This window comes from Procambarus clarkii, chromosome 25 (genome assembly GCF_040958095.1).
Source record: "Procambarus clarkii isolate CNS0578487 chromosome 25, FALCON_Pclarkii_2.0, whole genome shotgun sequence".
Lineage (NCBI taxonomy): Eukaryota > Metazoa > Arthropoda > Malacostraca > Decapoda > Cambaridae > Procambarus > Procambarus clarkii.
The window spans coordinates 36,025,024-36,041,013 of NC_091174.1; the positions used below are offsets into that span (position 1 = coordinate 36,025,024).

The 15,990-nt window shown below is 43.3% G+C and overlaps 1 protein-coding gene across 2 annotated transcripts in view; it reads right to left on the reverse strand.

Annotated features, from left to right (window-relative positions):
• Window positions 1-15,990, reverse strand: part of LOC123756333 (peroxisomal N(1)-acetyl-spermine/spermidine oxidase) — a 196,217-nt gene that overhangs the window by 32,492 nt on the left and 147,735 nt on the right. The window contains exons 8-10 of one of the 2 annotated variants that reach the window (XM_069331387.1): window positions 14,301-14,525; window positions 1,050-1,166; window positions 673-860 (exon numbers count right to left, since the gene is read on the reverse strand). In XM_069331387.1, the coding sequence (XP_069187488.1) occupies window positions 673-860; window positions 1,050-1,166; window positions 14,301-14,525 (530 nt within the window). The remainder of the gene's footprint in view (window positions 1-672; window positions 861-1,049; window positions 1,167-14,300; window positions 14,526-15,990) is intronic. The other variant, XM_069331389.1, reaches the window with a different exon arrangement.

A 15,990-nucleotide genomic window follows, 5' to 3' on the forward strand; every position in this document is an offset into this window, starting at 1 on the left:
CACTGTATCGTTATGTGACAGTTCACTAATTCACTGTACCACTGATCACAGTCACCACTCACAGCACAATCAGGTAGCTCCACGGCGGGTCGTCCTACCCGGTCAGGTCACACACTTACATGCACCGGTGATGCCCTAGCTCCACTTTTCGTTTCTTCGCCAAATCTTCGCACTATCGCTAGCGATATGACTATGCTATGTTGCACCCTGCTAGCTACACACTGCGAGAGGCCACTCGCACACTGTGTGTGTGTGTGTGTGTGTGTGTGTGTGTGTGTGTGTGTGTGTGTGTGTGTGTGTGTGTGTGTGTGTGTGTGTGTGTGTGTGTGTGTGTGTGTGTGTGTGGTCAGTAGTATTGTTGTTCCTCGGTGTGTGTGTGTGTGTGTATGGTTCATTAGTGTTGTTGTACCGTGATGTGTTTGTACTCACCTAGTTGTGCTTGCGGGGGTTGAGCTCTGGCTCTTTAGTCCCGCCTCTCAACTGTCTATCAACTGGACATTAGTGTTGTTGTACCGTGAAGTGTGTGTGTTTGGACCGTTAGTGTTTTTAACTCAAGTATAAGTTGCTGGCTGGATAGTGGTGAACTGTTGTTGACTCAAGTATAGGGTGCTGGCTGGATAGTGGAGAAGGGTTGTTGACTCAAGTATAAGGTGCTGGCTGGGTTTAGCTCACCTCCGGAAGAAGGTTGGCTCGGGAATGGATTTCTTGACGACTCTCCTCAGCAGTTGAAGCATGTGGCTCTTGACAGTGGCCTCTGGCAGGGCCTCCATGTCCCTGGAACTCTCCCCAATGACAAACAACTGTACGACTGCTGCTTGTTGATGAACACTGAAGATCCCCGCTACGCCATACAGCCACGACTATACACATAAGAATATGCAGTTATCGTGCGTACATTGAAACTAATTTATCTCCACAATTTTTTTATGAACAATGAGAGCTTTATGTTCTATATATGTAAATATTTAGGACTCAATGTTCACACATTATATATATATCTGAGCAAACATATATACATAAGTTATATTAAGTGTAGCTTAAGAACAAACCATGTTGTGAGGGAGGTCGAAGGTGGTCCAGAGTATGTGAAGGTCCAGAGGCTTCGACCCCCACCATGGCGCTGGCCAGCCCATTTGCACCTTGTTGGCCACCGCCAACCGAACGCCCTGCAACACCATACTCTTATGTTGGCATTGATACATTGATATTGATACATGATACTATGTAGGCAACATATTGTGTTTGTTACACTAAATAGATACAACTTGTGTTTGTTACACTCTGTAGATACAACTTGTGTTTGTTACACTATGTAGATACAACTTGTGTTTGATACACTATATACATACAACTTGTGTTTGTTACACTATATACATACAACTTGTGTTTGTTACACTATATACATACAACTTGTGTTTGTTACAGTATTATAGTGGCAACATATTGTGTTTGTTACACTATCAGATATACCTTGAGTTTGTCACAGCATTATAGAGACAACATATTATAAGAACTAAACCACACACCAGAAGATGAAGAGGTGATGTTGTTTCGGTCCGTCCCGGACAATTATGAAGTCGACTGTGATGGGAGCGAGGGAGGCACGGGCAATAAGTAAGGCAAGAGAGAGTAGAGGAGCTAGAAGGAGGAAATTCCTAGAGGAAGATAAAAACAAGTGCATAAGTAATTATCGAAAGAAGGCACCATGCCGGGAAGGCTATGTAGCACCATCAAATGTGCGGGATATTCAAAAGGTGTTAAATTTATAAGCGCAGAAGGCGAACGATATCAAAGATATCTGATTCACCAAATATTCTATCGGGGAACGAGTGACCGCGAGGAACAGGCGGGAAGCAAGACACACGTACATCCTGGAAGTCAGAACATTAAACAAGGATATGCATGACTGTAAGAGGGACAATGCAGTTTGGACAATAAGAAGCAGGGCAGCGCTCCATTAAGTGCCCGTGAGTTAAAGGTGTATGGCCAATGCGTAACCCTAGCCAGAGCTGTTTCCCATAGCTGGTTACTGTGGGTACAGGAAGGTCATGGGGACGCACTACCTTTAAGAGCACGCAATTTGTTACCAATAGAAGAAGACCAGCGATCCAGCCAACAAGCAAGAATACAGGAATGAATAACCAGGTTGAAGTTGGAATTAGGAATACCTTTACGGGATATGGAACTTGTGGATAGCCTCTATAGTAGCAGCGCTCATTTAAGGACACAACAATATGACTGGGAACCCAGCAAAACTCCAATGTCTTAAACCTGCTGGAAATAAGAAACAACCAAGGATTAAAGGACATCAGAGCCATGAGGGAACTGCGAGAGTCAACTTCAACAACAAAGGAATTGTGACATCGAGATAGCAGTTGACAAAGAGCATACAAAATAGAATAAACTTCTGCAGTAAAGATGTTAGTCTTTGGAGGCAGGCGACACATAGGTGTGGTCAGGAAAATCCTACAAGGATATGCACGACTGTAAGAGGGACAATGCAGTCTGGACAATAGGAGCAGGGCGGCACTCAATAAAGTGAGAAAAACTAGAGTAGCCTACACCATCTGCAGACTTAGACCCGTCTGTGAGGAGGGAAACGGAGTGGGAGAGTGAAGAAAAGTGTGCAAGGAAAAGGCGCTTCAGAACTGTGGGATGGGTAAAAACTGTAATCACGTGGGTCAGGGCTCTACAAAACTTAGAAAGGGTAGACTCTCCATGAGGGCTAGGATGGAATGACACGAGGAGAAATATTAGTAACATGAATCGAAAGAGAACGTTGTAAGCGAGAGAACCGTACAGACAAAGTTAGGTGGTGAAAGGCAAACAGAGACCAAAGGAGGGGTAAAGGTCAATGAACGGCATAAGCGAGAGTAAGGGTGTTGTAGGACCCGCGCAAAGTTGCGAAGACAGTAGCGATCACGGAGATGCTGAAGAGACACGACCGCAATTTTCAATATACAGGCTTAGGGTAGGAGTCGAACGAAAGGCACTAGAGCTGAGGCTTAACCCAGTATGGTGCAGAGCATCAAGACTACAAAGAGTAGAATGAGGAGCAGACAAGTAAGCAGGTCAGCCATAATCGGGTTTAGACAGCACGAGAGAGGAACATAAAGAGAGGAGTGTGTGCGCCTATGCACCTTCCCAAAGAAGTACGGGACCAAACGTTAAGTAAGTTAAGGGCCTTAGAGCATTCATCTCGGCAGTAAGAGATTTGGGGTGACCAAGACAAACGAGTGTCAAAGATTAACCCCAAAAGCTTAGTACAAACTACAAAAGGAGATTACCATAAAGCGACAACAGGGGACAAAGAACGACCTGCTTCTGAGTAAAAGTCATAGCACAAGTTTTAGTTGAAGAGAACTTGAAGCCATGATTGGTTCAAGAGAGCAGTAGAGTTATGGGCCTCAGCAACAGCTGGAGGGGGGGGGGGGAGGAGAGAACGGAATAACCACGGAAGTGACCAGGACGAGCGCCAAGTATCTGATCCTGGAGACAAACACAAAGCTGTGAAAACTGTGTTATTTGAAGAAAACTGCGTTCGTGGAAGATGGCATGAAATCTTCGAATATTCCAGTAAAAATCGAAATTGTCAAAAATAGAGAGAAAAGAGGCAGAGAACAAGGGAGAAACAAAGTAAAAAAAGAACCCAGTATACTAAGTAAATTCAGAATTAGGTTCAGTGAAATCGAGATCGAGCTAAGCACGTAGGCAAAGTTTGACTATAAAAGCGTCCCCAAGCTCAACCACGTCTGTACCTCAGTTGTACGGGAGAGTGAGTGTGCCTCCCCAAACACACGGTGTAAAAACAATCTGAAAGGAGAAGAGGTGGGGAGGAAAATTAAACATAAGATGAAAAAGCAACCAGCAAAATTTGTGAAGACAGCAGCAGGAGCATAAGGCTTCAAAGGGACAAACTGTTCCATTGAGAATCATAATACGGCAGCCGCCCACCAAGTCCACTCACGACGGCTTCGGGCTGGAAAGGGAGGGGAAGGTAAAAATAAGAAGAAAAGTATGGATGTAATATGGGGTGTACGATGGGGGAGTTTTGGAACACAAAATAAGAGGTACGTCTGCAGACACAAACAAAGCTCTCTTCTGTCATGTTAGGGATTCTATTCAACCTATTGATTAACCTTCCTCTAAAATAATCTTTCCCGCCTCTGCTCTACACTGACGCCGTCTTGTTGACTCGGCTCTGATACACAACCTACCCAACATTACCCGTAGTCCTAGCCTTGTTGCTGTTGACTCTTACCTTTCACAGCACATACTCAAATGCTCGAACCTTACTATCAAACGTGACCTGAAATAAGCCTTACTCCCCCTTTTTACCTCTATCTTTTTCTCTCCTCTTATTCTTAAGTTCCCATTCTTATCCCAATTACACCCATCTCACAACTCATCATTAAACCCATCCAATCCATACAATTCTTCTTGTTCTTACCTTCCCCTAGGAATTTCCTCCTTCCTGCTCCTCTACTCTCTCTTGCCTTACTTAATGCCCGTGCCTCCCTCTCTCCCATCACAATCGTCTTGAAATTGGTCCAGGACGGACCGAAACGTCGTCATCTCTTCATATTCTGGTGTGTGTGGTTTAGTTCTCATATCTTCAAGCCATGATTTTGTGACTCATCGTCTGCATAACATATTGTGTTTGTTACAGTATTAAAGAGGAAACATTGTGTTTGTTACGTTATTACAGAAGCAGCTTATTGTGTTTGTTACAGTATAAGAGAGAAAACACATTGTGTTTGTTACAGTAATTTAGAGGCAACGTATTGTGTTTGTTGCACTATTATAGAGGCAACATATTGTGTTTGTTAAGTATTATAGTGGTAACATTTTGTGTTTGTGACAGTATTATACAGACAAAATATTGAGTTTGTTAGAATATTATAGAAACAACCTATTGTGTTTGTTACAGTATTATAAAGGCAACATATTGTGTTTGTTGCAGTATTATAGAGGCATTATACTGTGTTTGTTACATTGTTATCGAGGCAAGATATTGTTTTTTTTCAGTTTTATAGAGGCAACATAATAAGTTTGTAACATTATTATAGAGGCAACATATTGTAGGCGATGACTCACAATAACATGGCTAAAGTATGTTGACCAGACCACAAACTAGAAGCTGAAAGGACGCCGACGTTTCGGTCCGTCCTGGACCAGTCTCAAGTCGATTGACAATCGACTTGAGAATGGTCCAGGATGGACCGAAACGTCGTCGTGCAATATTTTTGTACTCAAGAGCTTGCTGGTATAACAATGAGGAAACCACCACCGCCTGCTCATACCCACAAGACACCTGTCATCATTTTTGGCCTGGACCTCTACCAGGATCACACACTGGTGGAACGGCATGAATACATTTTCAATGCTAAAAGAACAAAGGGCAGAGAGACTATTCTCGCCAATTGGACCAGCGAAGAGACTCCGCCGGAAAGATTTACTGTTCCAAGGTTTTAACGGCAACTAACAATGAAGATTTACACCCCTCCCAGGCGCAGGTGTTACAAGTGCCAACGGTGGAATCATGTTGCAAGGAACTGTTGGAATGATGAGCGGTGTGGCCACTGTGCCGGAAAGCATGCAACGTCTGTGTGTAATGCTAAAAAGGGTGGTGCACTGAAACTGAGGTGTGCAAACTGTCACGTGGAGGGAGTTCCCGCCTGGCATGGGGACTGTGCCTCACTCCCGCCGAGACGGGCTGCCTGGGGTACACCAGCTGGGGGTGCCAGTAACCATCCTGGCTCATCTGCTGTGCCCCCACCGGTCACCCCGTCACACTCCCCTCCCTTACCCAACCACTCCAACGCCACGGCTAGTAGCTTGAGTGACACAGTTGTAGGCCCTACCAATTCATGTTGGTCGGGGGGCCTGGATCAGGCACAGAAAATTAGTGAGCTTATGCATAGAGTAGAAAAACAAAACAAAATTGTGGAAAACCTGACTAAGCAGATAACTGAACAAAATAAGGAAATCATGCACCAAAAGACGATGATAACCACTCTTCAGGAAACTGTGAGAGTATTAATAACTGAGTGCAGGCCACACCAACCTGGGGTACCACCATGTGCTTCCATGCGGCCAGTACCCCAGGGTAGACCCCAGCAGGGGGTGTCCCAGCCCTCACACCAGCTGGGCTCTCCCACCACGGCTCCCCACACCCCAGCCTCATCAACGCAGTGCGCTATTTACAGAGGTAAACTATTCCACGTAGAAACGCATAGTGCTGTCGATGAGTATTATGGGTCAACTGATCCTGATGATGAACGTAGTGACACTGAGGGTGAGAACTTTAATGATGATGACGATCAAGATGTTGATACCGGGTCTAATAAACTCTGTTTGAAGGAATACAGTAGTGGAAATGATGAAAGTGATTGTGGTAAAGAACAAAGTGAAACCAGTGACGCTTGTAGTGATAGTGACGAAGTTCAACTGGACGTGGATGCCCGCCTCGGGCCGCGCACGCCACATCCCAGATGGTTCCGCCGTGACACATTTAAAGAAATGGTGACAGGTGATGTGCTGACTGAAGAGGAAAAAGAAGCTGTAATAAAGCACTACAACCGGTATGTAGACATACTTGCTTTCCTGAAACTGCAGACTGATAAAGTACAAAAGAACAATGGCGGCCTCTGAATCTCATAAAAACAAGTACAGTGTCATCAAGATACTCAGTTGGAATATTGCTTCTCTTAGAAAACGGTATTCAAACCTCCATCATAAGGTTATAACAGAAGACATAGATATTGTCTGCCTCCAGGAAACCCTAACTCCCGCAGGTAAAACCCCGCAGAATTTGCCTAGTTATCAGTGTTATAATTCCAGATCAAAAAATACGTGTCTCATGAATGTTAAAAAAAATCCCTGCCACATAAGCCACTTCCCGCCCAACAACGCGAGGGGTTTCAATATCATGGTATCCGGGTACACGTTGGTAACTCTACACTTAATGTTTTGAATGCTTATGCACCTACTGGCCTCCTCCAGTATACTGACCTACCTAGTTTTACACATACTGATTCTACAATATTAATTGGGGATTTAAAAGCTAAACACAAACAATTAGGGGATCAACTCACAAACACCAACGGGAGAAGATTGTTGGCACTTCTCGATGCATATGATGATGATAAAAGTATCAGTAAGAATCAACCAACGCAAATATATAGAGGTATACTAGATAGGTGCATTGGCTTTAACCTGTCATACACAACTCATGAGACTGATATTATGGATGACTTAATGTCTGACCATTTAGCCATAACAGCTAACATACACGTGGCTAATGTTGACCTACCTGGCACTAAGCTGAGTAGACGCAGGCTAACAGTAAGGAAAGAGCAAGAAAAATTCTTTATAGACAGCATAGAACATTGGTATAACAATTATGAGCCTGAGAATGTACAACAGTTTTATGATGACCTCGTAAATAAAACCTATGAGGCCATCAAAAATAGTGAGTCACACCAAACAAAAAGAAGTACTGGTAAACAGGTCAGACACAACCAGTACTATGATGATGCTAAACTGAAAGAGCTTAAATCAATTGCTAGACAGACAGGTAAAGCATATAAGAACCTTAGAACTCCTCAAATGTTAAAACTGTTTCAGGCCGCGCTTGCAGCGGCAAGGGAGAGAATGACTGAACTGAGACAAAATGAATGGGAGGGTTTTGTTAGTGGACTTAACCTGCATACTCCCCTGGGCAAAGCCTGGAAAGGCATAAGCAAAATTATTGGTAAAAATAGTAGACAAGTTTCACACCCAAACCCGCTACAGAAAGCCAATCAGTTAATATCAAAATGGGCTCAGGTTTCCAGCCTTGGAATGTTACCAGCTAGCACTTGGGAGAAATTGCAGGAGAGGTCCACAGACAGAAATGCTCTCATAAATTTCATGTTGAGCAAGCAACATGATGAATGTGATGTTCCATATACAGATTATGAATTGGATGCAGCCCTCTCCAGGGGCAGTAGCACTGCTCCTGGTGAGGACGGCATCACCTATGATATTCTAAGACTCCTACATCGTGTACCCGGTAACCCATTATTAGAATTGTTTAATGCGAGTTATGTCACTGGGCAGTTGCCTGTATCATGGACCACCAGTCTTACGGTACCTGTACCAAAGCCTGGCCAACCTGATGCTTTTCGTCCCATCTCACTGACCAGTTGCATGTGCAAAACCTTTGAGAGAATGGTGCTTAATAGATTATTGTATAGAGTTAAAGAGCACATGTCACCTGGTATCAATGGTTTCACACATGGTAAAAGTGTACACAACTGTATCACAACCTTTCTTATTGTTCATGGAGATAAAAGGCACAAGTACACAACATTTCTTGATTTAAAAAATGCCTTTGATATTGCTAATATGGAAGTGATTATGTATGAATTAGCGAGAATGGATATAGGGGGACATTTATTACAATGGATACGAGGCTATCTTACCAACCGGAAGTCCTCTGCACTGTTCCAAGGCTACAAGAGTGAAACTAAAGTAATGCAACTAGGCACCCCACAAGGAGGAGTACTTAGTCCTACCTTGTTTAATGTTCTAATTAATGCTTTACTAAAATCAATCCCAACTAGTCCGGCAAACATCACTATCAGCTATGCAGATGACATCCTTGTGCATACTAAAACCCACCGCGAAATGGAAACAGTCTTAAATTGTATACATACAGTTTGTGAGAGCCTTGGTCTTGTAATCAACGCTGCTAAAACTAATGTACAACATTAGTCGCCAATTTAACAGACAAATTGGCAACCGCAAGAGTGAACCACGAAAACTTAAGATAGACAACATACCAATAGTCTCTTCTTTCAAATACCTTTGGGTCTCTGTCCCTTGTACCTCAACTGCAGTCAATAAGTTACATCAACAATGTAGAGACAGACTCAAGGCTCTCAGAACTGTAGTGGGGTACAGCCCGAAATATGGTGTTAATATTAGAATAGCAAGAATTATGTATTTAGCGTATATAAGGTCTCTGATAGACTATCATGCACCAGCTTTGGTCCTGCAGAATGGCAAAAGTATTGATAGACTGGAAAAAATGCAAAATGAAGCACTCAGAATTATACTTGGCTGTCCTATAACTACCAAAGTTCTCAACATGCGGAAAGAATTAAATATACTTAGCATTAGAGATAGAATATTTGAAATTAATCTTATGATGGGACTAAGGCTTCTGCGTGATAACAGAAACAACATTGTGTCAGTTGCACTGTTAGAACACATGCGATATGGAACTAGCGAGTGTAAATGGATTCAAAGAACAGTTACTCATATTAAAATGATGGGACTGCACGATGTATATACAGATGAAAGAGTACAGCACTTCCTTCCACCCTGGCAGATAGTACATTTTGACATCCTGACCCCTGCATACCCCACCAAGAAACTAATCACAAACAATCCTCATGCTCAGTTTGCTGCTAAATTAAGCACCATAGAACACAGTCACAATATACAAGCTGAAAACAACATTGCACAGACCATATACACTGACGGATCACTCAATACAGCTACAGCGAGGTCAGGAAGTGCTGTTATTGCTCATCAGCCCGATGGCAGCACAATTCAAAGAAATATCCGAATTAGTAACTGGGCGTCCACAATGCAAGCCAAGTTGGTAGCGATACTGGTAGCACTCGAAATTATTGACAACACTGAAGTAAACAGCTTAATTATTTCTGAATCCCTTTCCTCACTACGAGCAATAAACAGTTTGCAATCAAGTTATAACGTGCTTGTCTTGGAAGCTAGACGTAGATATATAAGAATACTTAGCAAGAGGGTAAATATAAAAATGTTGTGGATTCCTTCTCACATTGGCATGCAGGAACATGACAAAGTTGACGCCCTTGTTAAGGCTGCAGTAAATAAAGACAGTATTGAACGGAATCTTGAGTTATCAAAGAGGTCCCTTAAAAGTGTCATTAGACGAGAACTCCTAGATGAATTTGAAGAAAGTAGAACAGTGCAAACTGAAACTAGCAGGTCCATTGTTCATCACAATGAAATGTGTGAAGTAAAACATGTGTATGGGGCAAGTAACAAAGTCAGTAGACTAACAGATGTTGTCACAGCTCGTATAAGACTTGGCTACAAGTATCTCTGGCAGTTCGGCTTGTATAGGGATCTAGATGAAGTAAAGTGTAAAGTGTGTGGACAAAGACAGGGCACACACTCGAACACTATATCTTGGATTGTAGTAAAATTGAGCCATTTAGAGATAAATCTAAGCTCACTTTGTATGATATGGCAACCTATCTTATTACCCTGGATAAATTACCTGAAATCCATGCACTATATCCACATTTCGCTTCCAGTAGATGAACGACATGAGATTCAGAAATAAGTAGTGTATTGTGAGGACTAATAATAAACAGAAGCTCCCCTATGACTCTGTCATATCCCCATTGGTCAAACTATTATGAATTAGCGATAAGACCTACCATTAATGTATGATGACTTACTGTAAATATGTAGCTCTTGTAACAGCACTTTCTCTGTAACTAGCTGACATTGTAACTATAAGGTGTGAAGGATAGATGAAATTGTTTATGTAATAATCTAAAATGAGGTCTAATAAAGACCTTTTGTGCCCTCTGTAATGCTTTTGCGCTACCGCTCACAGGATGAGTATGGGGTGCACAATAAACTAGCCGCCTTCGGCGGCAACAATCCATCGTCGTCCCATCATGTTTGTTACAGATTTATAGAGGCAACATATTGGGTTTGTTACAGTATTATAGAGACAACACATTGTGTATCTTAATTTATTATAGAGCCAACATATTGTGTTACTTAAAGTATTATAGAGGCAACATATAGTGTTTGTTACAGTATTATAGACGCAATATATTGAGTTTGTTACAGTATAATTGTGGCACCATATTGTGTTTGATAAAGAATAAAGACAATATATTGTTTTTGTTACAGTATTACAGAGGAAACATATTGAGTTTGTAATATTATTATAGGAGAGAAATATTGAGTTTCTTTCAATATTATAGAGGAAACATGTTGTGTTTGTTACAAAATTATAGAGGCTACATATTGTCTTTGTTACAGTATTAATGAGGTAATATATTGTGTTTGTGGGTATATATCCACAAAGAACTTGACCTTGAACCGACTGTGGAAGATGTTGAGATAGCACTAGATTCACTTTCCTCAAGGAAGGCCCCAGGAGACGACGAGATTCTTCCTGAAGTTCTTAATTGTGCTCGAGGAACACTTAAAACTGAGCTTCAAGAACTTCTGTGCACGTGCTGGAGAGAAGGTTCGGTGCCACAAGACATGAGAGATGTGAACTTCATCATTTCCTACAAAAGTAAAGGGGGACAGAAGCGATATCAACAATTATCGCGGCATCTCCCTCGTCAGGGTCGTTGGCAAACTCTTCGCCAGGGTCGTCTTGGCCAGGCTCCTCATTCTTGCTGAAAGAGTATACCCAGAGGCACAGTGCGGTGTTAGACGTGACGAGAACCCCATTGACATGGTGTTCTCGCTGATACAGCTTCAATAAAAGGGCAAGGAGCAGAGAAAAGCTCTGTGCATTGACCTTACTAAGGCCTTCAACCTCGTGAGCAGGAATAGACTCATCAAGATCTTGGCCAAAATTGGCTGCCCACCCTCCCTACTCAACATGATACACTCATTCCACTAGGACATGGTTGGTACGGTCGTGTACGACAGCTCAACCTCTGAACCATACAACATCAACATTGGTGTTAAACAGGGATGCGTTGTTGTTCCAACCCTGTTTTGAATCTTCTTCGCGATCCTCGTCAAGCATGCATTTGGAACAACCACAGAGGGCATCTATCTCTGTACAATATCTGATGGAAAGCTCTTCAGTTTATCCAGACTCCGAGCAAAGACGAAAATACAGATGAGAATCTCCTGGGACTTCCTCTTCGCCGACGACGCAGCAATCACCACACACACAGCAGAAGATCTGAAGCACATATTCAACCGCTTTGGCGCAGCATGCTCCGTATTCGGCCTGACAATCAGCCTGAAGAAGAAATAGATGATAGGACAAGACGTCAATGAGATACCCTATATAAACATCACAGATTACGTGCTGGAGGCGGTCCATGAGCTTGTGTCCTGGGCTCCAATCTCAGACACCCTTTCCCTGGACACTGAGCTCAACAGGCGTATCAGAAGGCCGCAACTACACTGGCCAGGCTCAAAAATCGCGTTTTGGAAAAGGACAAACTGACAGTGCACACCAAGGCGCAGGTCAAAATGGCATGTGGGGTGAGAACACTTCTCTACGGCTCCGAATCCTAGACCCTGCGCTCTCGCCAGGAGAGACGGAACACGCTTACCTTTCACATTCGGAACCTGAGATGCATCCCAGACATCATGTGGAGAGTCCACGTCACCAGCAACACTCTACTCGAGAGAACAGTAATTCACTCAATGTTCACTCTTCTGAAGCAGAGACGCATGCGATGGCTGGGACATGTCACATGCATGGAAGCTGGCCGCATACCAAAGACCCTCTTGTATGAAGAACTGGCATCAGGAAAGAGGCCCACCGGAAGACCCCAGCTGCGTTTCAAAGACGTCTGCAAACGCGACCTCAAACAGCTGAGCATCGCCATAAACACTAAACAGTCAACAGCTGCGGACAGATCTGCCTGGAGATGCAAAGTGCAGAAGGGATTCCAACAATTAAGGGCGAACTGAAGAGACAGGCGGAGGAAGAGAGACTTCAGAAGAAGTCTCGACCACTGATGGACGCGACCGCTTTAGCGTTTATCCATTGGCTTCGGCACCCATTGCGATCGGACTGTCGTTCACGGGTTGGACTTCACAAGCACAGCAGATGTTGCATCCAACTAGACACACAGGGCACAACTCCATAGCCCCATGGGATTGACGGATGCCTACTAACCATTTTACTAATATGCTACATTATTCTAGTATGATGTATTACACTGGAATGTCGTATTATACTACCTTGATATATTACACTAGTATTGAGTATTATACATGTATGGTGTATTATACTTGTATGATGTATTATACTAGTATGATGCATTATACAAGGATTGTGTATTATACTACTACTACTATGGTGTATTATACTAGTTTGATGTATATGTACGATTTATTCTACTAGTATATGATGTACTGTACAAGTATTGAGTATTATACGATTATAATGTATAATACTAGTATTGTGTGTATTATACTATTATGATATATTACTATTATGATATGCAATACTAATATCGTGTGTTAAACAAGTATGATGTAATATAATATTATAATATATAATACTAGTATGATATGTTATACTAGTATGATGTATTATACAAGTGTGATGTGTTATACTAGTATGGTGTATTATGCAAGTATTGTGTATTATGCTAACATATTGTAAAATACTCTTATATTGAAATATACTAGTATGGTGTAATATAGTAGTATAGTGTATTATACTAGTAAGGAGTATTATACATTATTGTGATATATACTTGAATGAAGTATTATATTAGTATGGTGTATTATACACCATACTAATATAATTCCGACAGCTTCACTGTCGGAATTATTACACTCCATACAGAAAGTATAGAGTGTAATACTTGTGTAATGTATTATATTAGTATTGAGTATTACACTAGTAGGGTATATATTACACTAGTGTATTGTATTATAACAGTGAGCGGTATTTTTCACAAATGGTAATTACTAATACTCGTAACCTCCATGAGGGCTGTGAGGGAGGAAGGTGGGAGAGTCTTACCATGAGAGCTGTGAGGGAGGAAGGTGGGAGAGTGTCTTACCATGAGGTCTGAGAGGGAGGAAGGTGGGAGAGGGTCTTACCATGAGGTCTGAGAGGGAGGAAGGTGGGAGAGGGTCTAATTATCAGGGCTGTGAGGAAGGAAGGTGGGAGAGGGTCTTATAATGAGGGCTTTGAGGGAGGAAGGTGGGAGAGTCGTACCATGAGGGCTGAGAGGGAGGAAGGTGGGAGAGTCGTACCATGAGGGCTGAGAGGAAGGAAGTTGGGAGAGTCGTACCATGAGGGCTGAGAGGAAGGAAGTTGGGAGAGTCTTACCATGAGAGCTGTGAGGGAGGAAGGTGGGAGAGTCGTACCATGAGGGCTGTGAGGGAGGAAGGTGGGAGAGTCGTACCATGAGGGCTGTGAGGGAGGAAGCTGGGAGAGTCGTACCATGAGGGCTGAGAGGAAGGAAGGTGGGAGAGTCTTACCATGAGGGCTGAGAGGAAGGAAGGTGTGAGAGTCTTACCATGAGGGCTGAGAGGAAGGAAGGTGGGAGAGGAGGGGTGAAGAGGTGGGCGTGACGCTCCTGCAGGTGGGCGACGGAGGTGGTGACCACAACATGGCGGGCGAGATAGGAGTCTGCCCCGAGGGTGACCACGAGGACCCTGTCACCCTGTACCTTCTCCTCCTTCTCCCACACTATCTTGCACACTGGTGACGACAACCTCACCCTGCTGTCTGCCACGTCTGCCTGCACCATCATACATGGTATACATCGGTCAGTTACACAATAAATGGTATACATTGGGGTCAGATACACCATACATTGTACATTGGTCAGTCACACAATACAAGGCATACATTTGTCAGTCTCACTATACATGGGTCAGGTGAGACTAAGAAAGACGATCAAGGCATCTTATACACACTGTTAAAGACGTCTAAGATACCATGATAATTAAAACATCTAACATAAATTGTTAAGACGTCTTAAATATATTGTCAAATATCCAAGATACGTTGTTAAACATTTTAAAAACACTTCAAATGATACATGATAAACATGGAAAGAATTGTCAGTAGTGACGTTCCAATTGGCTGAACCTACAGTCTACCTCATGCTGCGTGACTACAGCCTGCCTCTTGATACATGACTACAGCCTACCTCATAGTGCGTGACTACAGTCAACCTCTTGGTGAGTGACTACAGTCAACCTCTTGGTGAGTGACTACAGTCAACCTCTTGGTGAGTGACTACAGTCAACCTCTTGGTGAGTGACTACAGTCAACCTCTTGGTGAGTGACTACAGTCAACCTCTTGGTGAGTGACTACAGTCAACCTCTTGGTGAGTGACTACAGTCAACCTCTTGGTGAGTGACTACAGTCAACCTCTTGGTGAGTGACTACAGTCAACCTCTTGGTGAGTGACTACAGTCAACCTCTTGGTGAGTGACTACAGTCAACCTCTTGGTGAGTGACTACAGTCAACCTCTTGGTGAGTGACTACTGTCAACCTCTTGGTGAGTGACTACAGTCAACCTCTTGGTGAGTGACTACAGTCAACCTCCTGGTGAGTGACTACAGTCAACCTCTTGGTGAGTGACTGCAGTCAACCTCTTGGTGCGTGACTACAGCCCACCTCTTGGTGCGTGACTACAGCCTACTTCTTAGTGCGTGACTACAGCCTACTTCTTGGTGCGTGACTACAGCCTACCTATTGGTACGTGACTACAGCCTACCTCTTGGTGCGTGACTACAGCCTACCTCTTGGTGCATAAATCCAGCCTACCTCTTGGTGCGTGACTACAGCCAGTAGGGTAAAGTGCGACTAGAACCGCGCGCGCCATCTGCCCAGGTGGCTCTATAGAGCCAGCTGGGCAGGTGGTGCGCAGGTGTCTAGTCGCAAAGGGTTTGGGGGGGAATTTTCCCGGAAGTTTGGCGCGTGCCGGACGCGAGTGAGCGTCTGGTGTTTGGGTGTGTGGTCAGGAAAGATGGGAGGTCATGTTGTTGGGGGTGTAGGAGAGTAAGTGTGGTATGTGGTAGAGTAAGAAATACAAGGATATGAGTGGAATATGTGGAAAGAGTAGTTAAATATGTATGTGTGTTTGCCTTAGACTTAATCCTGTGTGTAGATAATAGTTTTGATGATGATAGTAAGTAAGCTATGTAAAGGCTGTGTGTGTGTGTAGGTGTGAGGGGTCCCAACATAGGCGGA